Below are 15,601 nucleotides of genomic sequence, written 5' to 3' on the forward strand. Positions count from 1 at the left end.
GTCTTGAGAAGATCAGACGCACCTCGATCATGTCATCCACAATTATTTACACTTTCTTTTGTTTAGGTTCCCGAAAAAAGCATTCTTTCATAATGCCTCCGCAGCTTAAGACTGGCGGAAAAGTAGGCGGTAATGTAAATAGCTATTATGTCCTTAAATAGACAATACAATTTCTTGAGTTTACTGTTGTTGTCTGTCAGAATACAAGTAAACAGAGAACACGTCAGTATAGACACATTGTATATACAGACATAGATATGTATATGTAGATGTCACGTTCAACTTCTCCAGAAACGTCAACACTCCTGCGGTTATTTCTACAGGATGATTCCAGAACAACTGTTAGTAAATACATCCGTCCATCCCAAACCGACCGTGTGAAGATACCGCGGCCATAATCTCTGACATCATTTCATCACAAACTGTTAGTCACAGTCCTGATGATAATGGTGCTTAGAAATCATTTTGTTTCAGGGTCTTGACACTGACTTTTAACAGGCTTCGATCGTCTTTAATGGACGTCTTGGAAACAATGTATGAAATCCATTTGTTCCAGTGTGTGTCTTGGAGAAATCTGTAATATGTGCAGTGTTTTTTTGATACTTTCTAAATATAGCGGTTTACAATATATACGCACAAATGTGCTGCCAGTAAGTCTGTTAAGAGTAATTTATTGTGATTTGGTTGTAGAGCAAACATTGAGCGCTCAATGGAGTCGATCTGTATCTGTGTGAAGTGCGTGTTACAGGACCTCGGTCTCAAGGGTTATTCAATACCTCATTACTCTCCTAATTTACTAAAAACACAGCCTGAAATATTGATTTGACGTTACTGTAACTAATACAGACAGAAGTGATGAAGTGGATTTTCACACATTAGATCTACAAGAGACGACACTGTTGTGATAAGCGTTACAGTGATTACAGAATTACTTTCTAGTGATTTACATTCATGCATTTTGCTTTTACACAAATGCTTTTATTCCCTAATCGTAATCGCAATTCAAATACGATTAATCATGTAGCCCGAACGATTAATCGTGTTTTGGGCGCGATTACGATTTATGCTTCCCACGATTAACTGAGCATAATCATTATGATAATGTTTTAAAAGCAAACACAAAACTCCCTTTTATGCCAAAAATCATTGGGATATTCAGTAAAGATCATGTTCCATGAATATATTTTGTACATTTCCTACCGTAGATATGTCAAGACTTTATTATTGTGAAAAAATCGCTAACAAAAATTGCCGAAGACACACCTACAAACTTTGCGCTGCTGTTTGCTTTTTGGGAATAACCCACTCAAGTTTGGTATCTACGTATGTAAAGTTTAGAATTTCAGCTTTTGGGTTCCTCTTTACATTTACATTTAGCAGACGCTTTTATCCAAAGCGACTTACAAGGAGATCAGGGAGCAATAAGCGATATGTCATACAGGAGCAATAATACATAGGTGCTAATACAAAGTTATCTACTCTTTACAATGTCATTACAGTGGTAAGCTAAAGGAAAGCGTTAAAACAAACCGTGAAAAACATCTTCAAAGGCAATTTTCTCAATATTCAATTTATATTGTATTATATTGAAAAGCAAGACAAAATATAACAAGCATGTTGACCATTCAGTTTATGCAATAGTAAAAAAAAACATTGGCTAAATAAATAGAAGAAAACCAAAAGCCATGTTCGGTATTCGGCCTTTGGTGTTTCAAGTGTTTCATTTTTATTCGTCTTCGGCCAAAAAGTTTCATATCTGTGCATCCCTAATATTTACATTTTTTGCACCCTTCAGATTCCAGTGTTTTAGTTGTATCTAGGCCAAATATTGTCCAATGGAAAGCTTATGTATTTATTCAGCTTTCAGGTGATGTGTAAATCTATATTTTGAAAGATTGACCCATAAGGCTGGTTTAGATGTCCAGGGTCACATATTAGTCAAACCAACTCGATCTTAAATGAGCATAATGTATGAAGTGATGAAAGACGCCTGGAAGCTGAAGTGAAGATGACTTCTCTTGAGAGAAAACCACCTGCTATATGAAAGATAAGACGTAATATCATACGAATGAGCGCTGGACACATTTATTTATGTGTTCTGCAGAAATGACCTATGACAATTTGTCTTTTGTTGTAGCTTTATGAGCTCCTGCACCACAGGCTGTTAAAAACGAAATTACTCTGTTCCTTCAAAGCCGATGTGGTGGAAAATGCAGCACAATAGGTAGTAAACCTTTATCTTTTCTATTTACCAGGTTCAGTGTGGGAGAAATCGATACGGCAGATCGGCTTTGAGAGGTGAGTCCTCACGCTTCGTTTAAAACACAAGCTTGCGTATAAATTACCTTGGAAAAGTTTGACGAATCTTTCGTTTTTTAAATGAAAAGGTTTTACCGCACTTAACATTTTAACAGCCAATTTCTTTACAGCAGGACACAAAACCTCCAGCATCACTGTGAAAGAGTATTGATTTCGAGCTTTAGGTGGAAAAGACATTTTTATTGTTCAGTGATTTGGACATAAAACAACTCATTGATTCCTAAGCCAAAGACTTTTATTGTTCAAATGTTGCTCTTTGATATCTCCGCAAATTTGGTGGAGATCTTTGTTGTTTAATATCACATTATTGTAATGTCTTTATAGTGCCTGAGTTGTATTTGGTAACTTAAAAATTAATTTGTGACCTCAACGTTCCGGATGCTGCAGTCACGGTTACTTAGACCTTTGGTACTTGTGGTATCCCGAACACACCGTATCACTTAAAAACGTGTAAGAGCAGGCACACTCTGTAAGAGGGATGCGTTTTCCTCCGCTGACAGAGACGGATAATATTACAGTCCACTTACATCAGTGTCTGCCCGTCTCCCGCTGTGGCTCCAAACTTCACCGTCCGAACTGGCGGTTTTCTGTGATGAACGCTAAACCCGATTAAACGTGACCCGCTCCTGACAGGCCAATTTTTCAAAGCCTACCTTGATGTCCGTACGCCGCCGTAATTCTATTGGCTGCGGTTTTCTGAGTACGGGAATCTCCGACCAGCACCTTTTCCAAGCAGCCGTGGTCGGATGGCTTGATTCACCGTAAGTGGCAGGAAGCTGGCTTGTAAACTGTTTATGTTCCTAATTGACCTGTTAGTTGAGTGTAGGCATCTGCATCTATCCGTCACGTAACCGTGCACTCACGCCCGGCACTGGTCGCTCTGACAGGGAATCGGGGGAAACGAGTGAAACCGAGGTGGAAAATTGACTAAAAGCTGGATGTCGGGCAGAAATTGCGTGAAGTGGAGGTTTGGGTGTGAAAATTATACTTCCACAGATGGTAAAATAGTGATCAGAGTAATGGTGTGTTTCATAAATAAGGAGGACATTAGAAGTTAGGTTGCGGCTAATGCGAGTATTGAGGCTTCTTGTGAGAATGTGATACTTTGTTTTTGGCCTGGAAATAATTACTTGGTATTTTGCAAGATGACAACAAGACTCGTTTTTTGTAAACGGTTTAATTCGGTCAAAGATCTTAATCTCTTGACCAAAGCAACGGTGCTAAAATAAACGCTCACCTTTTTTAGTAAATGGAATGTATGTTGGTCATGTTTCATTTTAGTCTCAACTTAGTCTTAGATGTTTCTCCTAAAATTGTTTGCGAGAAATACAAACAGAAATGAGAGTGTAATTGTTGAAATCTATGAAGAGTATGGTGGTGCAAAATGAATGCAGTGTAACCCCGATAAGTTGGCAATACTCAAAAAAGTGTTTGAATAAGCAGAGGTTCTTGATTTAAGTAAGCAGGACTTTCAGATTGTGACTACTGTTAAATTCAAGTTCTTAATAAGTCTTAGTAAGTGTGACTTAAGTAATGCATTCATCCTTCTTACAAATATGTACTCAAAGTAGCATTTTTTAGTTAACCAAACTCAAGTTTCTTTATTCTGCATATTTCTTAGTCTAAAACACCTTACGCAACTCGTTCTAAACAATGGTCGCCACAAAACTGAAAAATATGTCAAACTCTTCTAAATGAAACACTAACAAATCTTTAACTTTACTGAAAAACACATAAAAATAATCATATTTTGAAATGTACTCTCGTAATGCAGTCTCACGCAAAGCATGCTGGGAATTGGAGAGCCTTCTCTACCAATTGTGTTGAATAAGCCTCTTTCACATCGTGAGTCGTAAACCACGTCAGGGTAAAGCATTAGAATTCTTGTCGCATAAAGCTACTTGCGTTTATCTGTACTGTCTTGTTTTACGACTTTAATCTATATTAAACATTTATTTAAGGGTTTTGCATTTGTACACCATAGCTCCCGTGTTATTTAAACGTGATCGCATCATGGTATTATAAGAAATTACTTTAAAATTCTGGTACACCGTTGACATAGAGTGTAACACGTTAATATTTGTTAGTAAATAAGATATTATATCATAAAATATTTATAAATGTAAAATGTTCAAACCTAAATTGTGAAAACGTAATAAATGTATCACTTTAAAATAAACCAAGGTAAAGAAATACAAAGTATTACATATTGTGTAACCAATATTAATAAATTGGATTAGAATTAGATTAGTTTACCATAAACAGCTGTATCTTTTTATGGCTCGCTTTCAATACGCATATTCTAATGGTCTTCTGTTTATTTTAATATACCGTATAGGCTACATAAACAATGATTCACTCCCCTATCACAGTAACACAGAGCAGACATAATAAAACACACATACATAATGCGTGGCAATGATCCAATGCGTCTGCGAATAAAACGTCTGATATTATATATTTTACATTATTTAAATATTTTTGATAATGTGAGAAGCACTAGGGAGAACAGAAAGCAGAAGACATTTTTTGTAATGTTCTGAAAGAGAAAGTGTGATACGAGTCTGACGGAAGGGATGGGTTGATGTCTTTCCAGCACGACGCGCTGCCTTTACTAACGTTTAGTTTATGAATATAATGCAGGACCAAACCAGACACATAAAGAATCAAATGAGACAGAGAACATCATCACTGGATTTATTATACGCAGTTCAGTGCTTAAAATCTGCAGGTGCCTGCCTTAGGTTGCTGTCCCGTAAACGCTACAAACCTTAGACACAATGCAAGAGTACAAGAGCCCCCTCTTAGCTGCGAGGTGTTTTTTAAATTAAGATCTTTACTTTAAACACGCCGTAATAAGGTAATAAGATCGTTTACTTTATTTATATGAAGACATTTAATCCAGACACTCTTGTTAGACTTGATACTGCTGTAACCGGAACATTGTTCACCCTTCGTCCAACGATGCGGAAGTCAAAAACCCGGAAGCGTGAAAAAGGCCTATTAACATGTTTAAATTAAGCAATTTCAGTTTTCTGAGTTTTGTCCAAATTTGAAAATGCCAAATGTGTTTCAGGAGCTTAACATTTTTAAGTAAGTAGAAGTTTACATGACTTAATCTGTTATATTGAGCATTTTGTCGAGACTCTTTCTCAAGAATCTCATTAATGTTAACAAATACATTCAGCACCAGAGGTGGAAAAAGTACAAAATATTATACTCAAATACAAGTACTACTACTTTGATGAAATTGTACTTGAGTACAAGTATTTACCATTCCAAAAATCTAAAAGTTACTTTTAAAGCGGGAGGGGGACCTCTCCTGTTTTCTGCAACACCAACAATAGTCATAGTGCCTAATTTAATCTATTAAAACGTTTCAGAAATATCAAAGAATCATATAGCAGAAATATTACAAAATGTTGCCATGTTGTCATAATTTTAAGAGTTTCACATTTGTTGTTTAGCTTTTGAAGTTGCATATACTGTACATTACTTAGTTATTAAAGTGAACAGTTGCACGTAGTGTTTTTTTTTCCTTAATAACGATGTCAATGTTTTGGTCTTGTCATTGATCTTTTCAATTTCTCAAAATGCATTAAATCATATTTTCATGCGACTTTCTAGCCCCGCGCTTACGGAAGAGAGAGACATACGATGCACGTTTAAATATGTCATTAAAGCCAAAGATTCCATACAGTACACACTGCCTAAATGTGATCCAGACACATTAGTGAACCGTGCGTCTACAAAACAGGATTAAACACTTAAAATATAGCATTATGCACCAATGTCGATTAGTCTTAGTAGTTACCAATGCAAAAAGGGTACAAGCATTATATAAACAGATGTTATTTATCTTACCTCCACATTCTTGCACGTAAGGATTTTTATAAGATGCTAGTTTGCACAGCGTCCATAATCTAAGCTAAGCTAAGACGGGTGCGCTACCGAAGTCTAACTTCTCCGATCATCGCTCAACTGGTATTGGCGCAAACTCATTCTCGCGCACGTCATTCACTGGATTGATTTCCGTTTTCTTGATTTTATTTATAACGGAGTACAATACATCACACATATCATACCTAAGTACATGTAAAGGGACAGATTTTTAAAGCTACTTAAAAAAGTACAAGTACACAAAAAACACACTCAATACAGTAACGCGAGTGAATGTAATTTCATTTCAGAGGTCATTCTGTTTTATGGTAGTATAAATTCAGGTGAATCTTTATAGTAAGGACAAGTCAAACTTATTTCGAGTGCATCGAGAGCTTCTTTTAGAGACATTCCTGTTTCAGATTTTTTCTGTTGTGGGAGTTTTAGAAGAACACAGTACGTGTTTTAGGAGAAACATTTATAGCGTTTTACTGCGGGGCAAGTCTGATTTTTATTGAAATGGGTGGAGAAGCATTTAAAACAGGGAATATCTTGCACACAACACATGTGTGGAAAATACTGCTGGAGAAATGTGCTTTCTCACAGATGCTGTGAGGTTTAACGGGAATTCTGCAGATGTTTGTTTGTTAAAGTCACGATCACCTGTAACACATCTCATAAAGATTCAAGGAAATATAGATAATGTTAAAGAATACCTTGAAGCCCAAATGTCTTTATTCTGTTTTCGTTTTCTCTAAGCTTACCAAAAAGATGTATTAATTATTAAACATTACATTTTCTTATTTTGCATCATTGTTTTAGTCCTGATGCTGCGGTCAAAGTAACTGCTTTTGTGTCATGACTGATTTGTTGAGTCTCGCTCTCCTATGTTTTGTGTTTATCGTGAATGTGTGAGCGTTAAATGAATTCATGTGTTTTGTGTAGTGTCATCGGTGCAGACGCAGGCAATGGCATTCGGGTTTTCCTCCCGGACATCGGCATGTTTATAGCGAGCCTGTCGGCGTGGATGCTGTGCAGAAGTTTGATGCACAAACGTCCCACGGAGGAGATGGCCCAAGACAACCATGATTTTGAGGCCGAAGAACAGGTGTGATGGCTACTATCATCATTTGTACACCCTCATGTTGGTCAAAACCTGTATGTGAGTGTTTCTTCAGTGGATGACTTTGACGAACTGTCTCTTTAACACACGCATGTGTGCATACAAATACGAAGCACATGCGCTCTCCAGACAAGAGGTCATCACAGCGGTGACCTCTGTGAGTGTCCACACCCTTAAGAAAATGAATCATGGCTTTATTATTGACTGTTTATTTCGATGCACACGCCTGGCCGGACTGTTAACATCTGGTCTGTGTTTGTTGATTCGGTCTGGGTAGTGTATAATTACATAACTTTTTATATTTCATTTATATCAATATTAATTTATATCAATATATTTATTGTTGAATATTTGTATAGAATAAACAATTAGTTGAATTTTATTGTATAGAAATTTGATCAAATAAACATTTCGTTGAACTCATCTAATTCGTGCCACTTGGCGGCCATGTTTATAACGCCTTTGGGCAGCTATGTACATCTCAACAAGACCTCAGTCCTATCTACTTGAATAAGGAAGGCAGATATTTCTATATCGCTGGCAAAAATCACAATTAAACAGCATATTTCCCATCAATAATAAAAAATGTCATGAACCGTATCATAACTTTGGTTTGCTAAGCTTAAATTGCGCTTTTTTAAGGTCGCTTCAGCTACTGCGCACAGGCTGGCAAGCGCCTCACGAGAGCCCCGCCCCAGAGAATCGTCAGTCTTTACTGATTGGCTCGTTTTACGAAAGGCAGGGCTTTCTTCCTTAGAGCGGCCATATTGAGCGTTGCATTCCTCGCCAGTCATTGTAACGCCAGTGGGGCATCTTGTTAATATTAATATCTTCGTATAAACACAGGTTTACTTTGAATACCATGGTTAATTTGCGGTTAGCATGGTTTAACTATAGTAACAATGTTTTTATTTCATTTGTAAATTTCATAGCATTGATGCGAACAAAGAGTTAAAAAAAAACGTTTTAGAACATTTCAAAAGTAAAAGTTTTAACATCTGTGAAGGTAAAAACTTTAGTAAATAGAGAGTTAGATGGAATAGTTATATGCTGTAGTTTTATTGGGGCTTAATCGTGTGTGCTACTGTCTTTTCGTGTGCTCAAGGCTGTACATATGGTGCTGTTAAAAAACTGTGTTTATTGTTTATTGCGTGTGAATCAGAGAGGTTCCGAGATCAGGGTTAATCTAGAACAGATCCAACATGTTATGAAACACTTGAATGTGTTCAAAATGGACTAGAATATCTCAAACATCTATTTCCGTTTTGTTTACAAATAAAACATTTTATAGCTCAGATGTTGCTCTTTCATTTAAAGTTCTCAGTTTGCTTTCAGTCTGTTTGAGACATTGTTGAGATCTGTTCTGAAACTCTAATGATGTCATCCGTACGCAGGACAATTGCGACGAGAAGGTGGAACTGGAGGAGGATGACATGCTCGTGGATGAAGACTTTGATGCTGAAGATGAAGCTGAGGATGAGGATGTGGAGGATGAAGGGCTGGATGAAGAAGAGGAGGAGGAGGAAATTCAGGAGAGCACAAAGATGAAGGTTTTGCGTATTGTAGCGGGAGTGGCGGGTAAAGTGAAAGAGATCATCGGTAACTTGATAACAACAGCGGGACAAGTGGTGGTCACCATTCTGCTGGGATTAACAGGTCAGAAAGATGCCACTTCAAGTCACTTCAGTGTCCAAACTTACCAAGATGCATGTTTTTTTGTTATTTATTCTGTTGTTGAGACATATATTTCGGTCTGGTCTGCAGGTATCATGCTTCCCTCTCTGACGTCTGCAGTCTACTTCTTTGTGTTTTTGGGTCTGTGCACGTGGTGGTCGTTCTGCCGGACCTTTGACACTCTTCTCTTCAGCTGTCTGTGTGTTCTCATGGCCATCTTCAGCGCTGGACATCTCATCATCCTTTATTCTAACCAGTTCCAGTTCCTTCAGGACGCCATCAGACCCAACGACAGCTACAGCAGGTCAGAGACGCTCAATCATGTCATCCAGTCAGTTCGCTCGCCGGCCATCTTCATTCATGTGATCTAGGTAGTGTGCTGTAGAGTAAGACAATCCATGCCTTTATCTATCTGTCTGTCTGTCTATTTCTGTCTTATCTGTCGGTCAGACTGTGTGTCTTTATGTCTCTCCCTATCTGTGAGTGTGTGCCTCTCTCTCTCTCTCTCTCTCTCTCTCTCTCTCTCTATCTGTCAGTCCGTGTGTCTATGTATCTATCTGTCTGATTCTATCTATCTATCTATCTATCTATCTATCTATCTATCTATCTATCTATCTATCTATCTATCTATCTATCTATCTATCTATCTATCTATCTATCTATCTATCTATCTATCTATCTATCTATCTATCTATCTATCTATCTATCTATCTATCTATCTATCGTCAGACTTTCTGTCTGTCAGTCTCTCCCTATCTTTGTGTCTGTCTCTCTCTCTATCCATCTTTGGCTTCTTGTCTGTCTGTCTACGTATATATTCCTATCTATCTGTCTCTATATGTTTGTCTGTCCTGTCTATCTTGTCTGTCTAGGCAATGAACATGTGCACTGTAGAGGAAGAGAGTCTGTTTGTCCGTCCATGTTTGTCCCTGTCTGTCAGTATCTGTCTGTCTGTCCCTCTTTCTTTCTCTATGTCTGTATGTTAATCCTTCTCTTTCTGTCTCTGTGTTTGTATCTCTGTCTGTCTGTCTGTCTGTCTGTCTACGTGCTTTTCTGAATAACTTTGAACACTTCTAGATTCAACACAGAGTAATGAATGTACAAAATAACCCAGTTTAAAAGTTCACACACAATCGATTTGTTTTCTCAAGACAAATCTGTTAAATATCTCTTTGCATCATTTAGCCTTCAAAATCTACCAAAAAATATATCGATATACATTATTCTGTGTTGTGAGCTCAATATGTATGTGTATCAAATTAAAAACAAAACTTTTATTTTCTTTTAGCATTTTACAGATCCTGCAAGGTAAACATATGAGCACGACTGTACACATTTTTATTAGGAATCCAATTATTTGCAAAACAATTTACTCTGAACACACATAAGGTTATGCAACACTGATAAACCCTATCAGATGTCATATGTTTATCTGCCCTTCAGTATAAATAATAGATGAGTGTTTCCCATCATGCCCCCAAGCGTAGCACAGACAGACATGATTTTATAGGATAAAAGATCCTGTTTTCCATATGTTTTGACAATAGCCGCCCACAAAAGCTCGATACTTGTGAACCGTAAAGTTTCATGCTGGGGGTGTTTTAAGAGTTTTTTAAAGGCACATCTATCGCATGTTGTTTGTGTGGTGGCGCCTTTGCTTTTGTTCCATTCATGCTATCATAAGAATAGCAATGTTTTCAGGGGCTCTGCAATAAAATCTTGATGTATTTTGTGGCCTTTATAAGGACCGAATGATACAGAGATGTTCTGTCACGGTTTGATGGGGTTTGAAGCAGAGCATCTGTATAACTGCGCACCAATCATGAATTTAATCACCAGTCGTCCCTCAGCGGTTATTTCCATCTGTATTTTCAGATCAGGCTTTGGGTAAATAGTTTTGTACATCCGTAGGTGATGACACGCTTGTTCGGCCTTCTCTGTAGCCCTTGACTCTCTGCATGAGTATTGATTCATGGACCGTGTTGTCCATTACGTCTATGTATAGTAGAGTTGCTGTATTTCAGCTCGTCCTTTTGGTCCACGTGTTATTTAGTCTTTTACACTTCTGAAATGTTCAGACTCACCTTTTTTATGGATTGTGGGTTTACATTGGTGTACTTGTGTGCTTACAAGAGTAAAAAAATGCGATAAATGCCAATATTTTGAATTGAGATATTAACAGAGTTTTAGGAATTTAGAGAAAGTGACATTAGCTGTACGTGTCATCTTCTTATCTTTTGCTAACAAACCCATGTGATTTTCAATTCAAAGCTGTTCCATTTTCCTTTTTTAACGTTGATTCTTGTGTCGGTTCATGTGTTTTAAAAGCAATTTTGGCATGAAGTGTGTGTGTGCGTGCATGTGTGTGTGTGTGTATTGTTGCCTAATTGTATTTGATGAAAGAGACGTCGCCTTGATCTGCATCGCTGCTGAGTGACAGTGTTGACTTTGCACTCGACATCACTTCCTGTTTTCCATTAACATGGGCTTTAGTCATGTGACCATTCCCTTTCAAGAGTGTGAACTGCTACAAAAACGTTCACTGAGCACATAAATATTTATCAAAACGTGCGTTTATTAACAAGTAAGATCTCGTTCATCTCTTCCTCTTTCTACAGTGTGTTTGGTATTTCCGCCATCGTTCGAACGGACTGTTCCTCCACCTGGAAGCTTGGAGTGAATGATGGCCTGAAGTGGCATCATTTTGTCAATCCCATCATGCTCTTGGTGCTGTACTACACACTGGCCACCTTGATCCGTCTGTGGCTGCAAGACCCCATGATTGTGGTGAGCTTTATACTGCATTAAAAACCACGATACGTAACTTATTTTATTTAGTAATAAGCAAAAATCACAACGGTAAACTTGATTATAATGTTTTAGCATTTGAGTTGTATACGTTTTTGCGGGAAATTACGGTTTTTACGTCACCTCACATAAAGAGACAGTAACCTGCTGTTTTGAGATGGTGGTTTTAAAAGATGCTAATATTTGGGGTGTAATATATGTGCATAATGCATCACGTAGGTGTTCTGTTTGTTGTGTATACGTAGCATTTAAAGGCTTTTTTTTTCATTTTTGTGTTACTTGTTAACACCAAAACAGGCATTTTCTTCATTTAAAGGTATATTTTGGATTATTTTATTAAGGATTCAATGGCTAAGTATATATCTTTCAACAATTATTTAACGTTTGCATTTTCATTAAAGTACACACATATGAATTATTGGATTAATAACAGGGATTTTCTTTATAGATCATTTTTATAGTAACCAATATGTCAATGTTTACCTGGAACGTGTACCTAATTCAGTCATCCACATTTAAAGAAGTCTATAGATAAGAGAGACTGCTTAAACAACCCGGTTGTGTGAAGTGGGAATAGCTCCCCAAAAATGTCTTTATTTACTGACCCTCTCTTTATGTTTTTTTAATATTAACGATCCATTAAATTCACGCATTGATTTCTTTATAACAGTCACATCGACGCCTGTCAGAAAGCGATGACCGGCATTATCAATCATTTTTTTCACCCTCCACCATCTATCCATGCTTCACAGGTTTATAGACGGGTCAATACATGTGGTCTTCTTAAAAACCCATGTATGTGTGAGTTTATCGATTCATGGCCTTCGAGATGTGATTAAAGTGTGATATCACCATCACGATGACGCCGTAAATCTGAGCCATGAGATGTGCCAGTGTGACTTTACACAGAAATCGATGTTTATGCATGCAGTGCTTTTTGTATTCCTTCTGCCTTTTTTTGCTTTAAGTTGTTGTGTTTGTGTGTGTTGATCTTTCTGCAGGAGGAGAATGAAGAGGAGGAAGAGGAGGAGGAGGAGAAAGAAGGAAATGAGGTCGTGGGCAACAATGTGGCTCACACGTCCGACCGGAGGCGTCTGCTCTGGTGGAGAGGCCGTCAGAAAACAGAGGAAAGAAATGTGAGAGACCACAAAAATCTTTTGCGTCATCTTAATGTTGGAAAGTAGGAACGTGGTTGATAAACAATGTCCAGCGTAAAAACTGTACAATTTGCATGTCTCCGATGTGCCATTCAAAACGTAGAATTCCACTTTGTGTAACAAAAATTTCAATTTAGTAATTGAAAATAAATGATCCAGAAGTCATTTTGTACATGAATTATTACGATTCATTCATTAAATTCAGATGTATATATATTTCAGTTTAAATTTTATATTTATTCATGTGATTATTAATTAAAACACATATTTCACTATATGAATGTATAAGTCACATAAAAACAACGCCTACCGCTGATATACAGTATATTCTTTTTATTTTATACACTATAGTAATTAGAAAAAAATATAAGAAAACAGAGAAATTCTAAAATGTATCTAATACATTGCAAATAAACATGAATATGAAAGTTCACGTTCACAATGGTAAGCTTATGATGATGATTTATAATTGTAGCTGTTGGGTCAGATTTTCCAGTAAATGTCAGTTTGACGTCATTTGACTGACCTCTACAATTCTACAATTTATGTTTCTCAAAGAGAAATAGTGCAGGTTTTAGCAAGAATGTGTAGTAAATGTGGTTACTACTTATATAATTTCCATTTTAACACATGAACGTGGTATCTTATTAGCATTTGCTCTCTACTACGATCACTATCATTCTGCAGTTTAGTAAAGTTTGTGAGGTTCATTGAAACGTATATATCCCGTCATGCTCTCCTCGGCAGTCAAGTGCTGCTCTCGTCTCTATCGGTGCTCTGACGGTTTTGCACGGCTCAGCACCGATGTAAGAGAACAGCATAATGTTATTGATCCCCTTGATGTCGTCGATACATCCACCCAACCTCGCCTGACGTCTCTTTTTGTCTCCATTCTCTCTCTCTATAGCTCATTTCCACTCAGGACGTTTACAGCACCTCGGAGGTTTGTGATCTTATGTAACTCTGTGTTTGCACATCTGAACTGCAGACAAATTGATTCTGTTTTTCTGTGTCGTGTGTTTGTGATGCTCGTACTGTGACGTGGTTTTGGGTTCAGTACTGTAGCGACTGTAGTTTCTCAGGTCACATTTCAACCCCAAAACAAAACAATATGAAAAGCTGATATTGCATAATAGAAAATGTTTTTATTACAATAAGATACAAGAGAATTTGGAGAATTACATGTTTTTGATTTATGCCAAAAATAATCATCATGGTTATATGTTTAATATGAATAATGATTTAATATATTTCATGTTTTGTGACCTGGACATGTAGAGTTCAATACACTTACAAAAAGAAAATGTAAAAATCACTAAAATATGATTTATGTTAATTGTTAGGAATATTTGCCAGGATTGAAGCTTTGTCCAATCTGATATGTGTTTGTTAATTTATTTATTTATAATGGTGAAGAACTCATATTAATATTATTCTCAATACAATGTCACTGCCTACACTGATCTTAGTAGATTTTTGTAGGACCAGACATGAAGTACAACAGGTAATATGAGATATTTTTTAATCTTACACAAACAAAATACAAATAAAATATGTATGTGGTTGTCCCGCTACATGTTTTGTTCTTAAAGCGGACGTAACACACGCCGTTTCTGTCAATTTCATACTAATCTTGAGCACCCGATCAGTAGTATTGCATACGTCGTATATTCGAAGAGTATTTAGTTTGATAAAATTTATAAAAGACGGATACAGCTGTACGATTATTTCTGGAAAAAGTCTAGCACACGGAGGCGTGCAGTGGGCGGAACTACAGCGCAAGCACACAATACATCGCATGTCCGGCATCTTTTAGCGCAGGGACTGCACCAACTATCAATTTCAAACAATCTCCAAATCTAAAATCGAAATATATAGTTTAACCAAACATCCGTCACCCAGTGAGCAAACAAACACACCTCAACAGCCGTCAGCTTAGTGAAGAGGCATTGATGGGTGTGCTCTTTCTCACGCTGGCTGGTTGACGCGTGGGTGTGCTTTTCCGCGAGAATTGTCCAATAAGGGACTAGAACCCTTGTTACGAAACGGGAATACATGATCGAAAAAATCTTTCAGAAACCTATACGAACCCTGGTGGAGTGTATAGAGCACATAAATACTTCATCATACGTCCTACTAGTTTTGGAGAAGTTGACCATGTTTAAGCATGAGCAGCCAGACCGTAAAGAAGTCAAAATGCATGACATAGCACGTTACATCCGCTTTAAATGTTCAGTATGTGTATTGTTAACAAGTGCATCATCTTGAATGTTTGTAAATGTTGTGAGCGATTTTGTCTGATTCTCGTCTTTGTGTTTGTTCAACAGGTTGTAATCGTCACCTCCAATGGAACATCATTTGACTATGTGTCCGCCGTGCCCATTGCGAACGGACCCGTGAGTCTGGACAGATTCTCCACCCCACAATATAAAGTAGATCAACACACAGAGTCCGATGGTAAGACACAGTCATTCATGTCTTTTCTATCAATAATATAAAATTAAATGAATCATGACATGCAATTCACGTCGTATGAGTTTTATTTTGTCAATCTCTTTTTATATTCTTGGAGCCTAGATGTTATTAAGCCTAGATGTTATTAAAAGAGACAAAAAGCATTTCAAGTTTCAATGCAAATCCA

General features: G+C 37.2%; 1 protein-coding gene across 1 annotated transcript in view; it reads left to right on the forward strand.

The window, feature by feature from the left end:
* The window catches only part of piezo2b (piezo-type mechanosensitive ion channel component 2b), a 78,145-nt gene that overhangs the window by 15,011 nt on the left and 47,533 nt on the right, over nt 1–15,601 (forward strand). The window contains exons 4-11 of the mRNA XM_079453636.1: nt 2,256–2,298; nt 7,144–7,306; nt 8,716–8,977; nt 9,086–9,299; nt 11,614–11,782; nt 12,805–12,939; nt 13,868–13,903; nt 15,288–15,417. Of these exons, the coding sequence (XP_079309762.1) occupies nt 2,256–2,298; nt 7,144–7,306; nt 8,716–8,977; nt 9,086–9,299; nt 11,614–11,782; nt 12,805–12,939; nt 13,868–13,903; nt 15,288–15,417 (1,152 nt within the window). The remainder of the gene's footprint in view (nt 1–2,255; nt 2,299–7,143; nt 7,307–8,715; nt 8,978–9,085; nt 9,300–11,613; nt 11,783–12,804; nt 12,940–13,867; nt 13,904–15,287; nt 15,418–15,601) is intronic.

Source organism: Barbatula barbatula (genome assembly GCF_947034865.1).
Source record: "Barbatula barbatula genome assembly, chromosome: 3".
In the NCBI taxonomy this organism is placed as follows: Eukaryota; Metazoa; Chordata; class Actinopteri; order Cypriniformes; family Nemacheilidae; genus Barbatula; species Barbatula barbatula.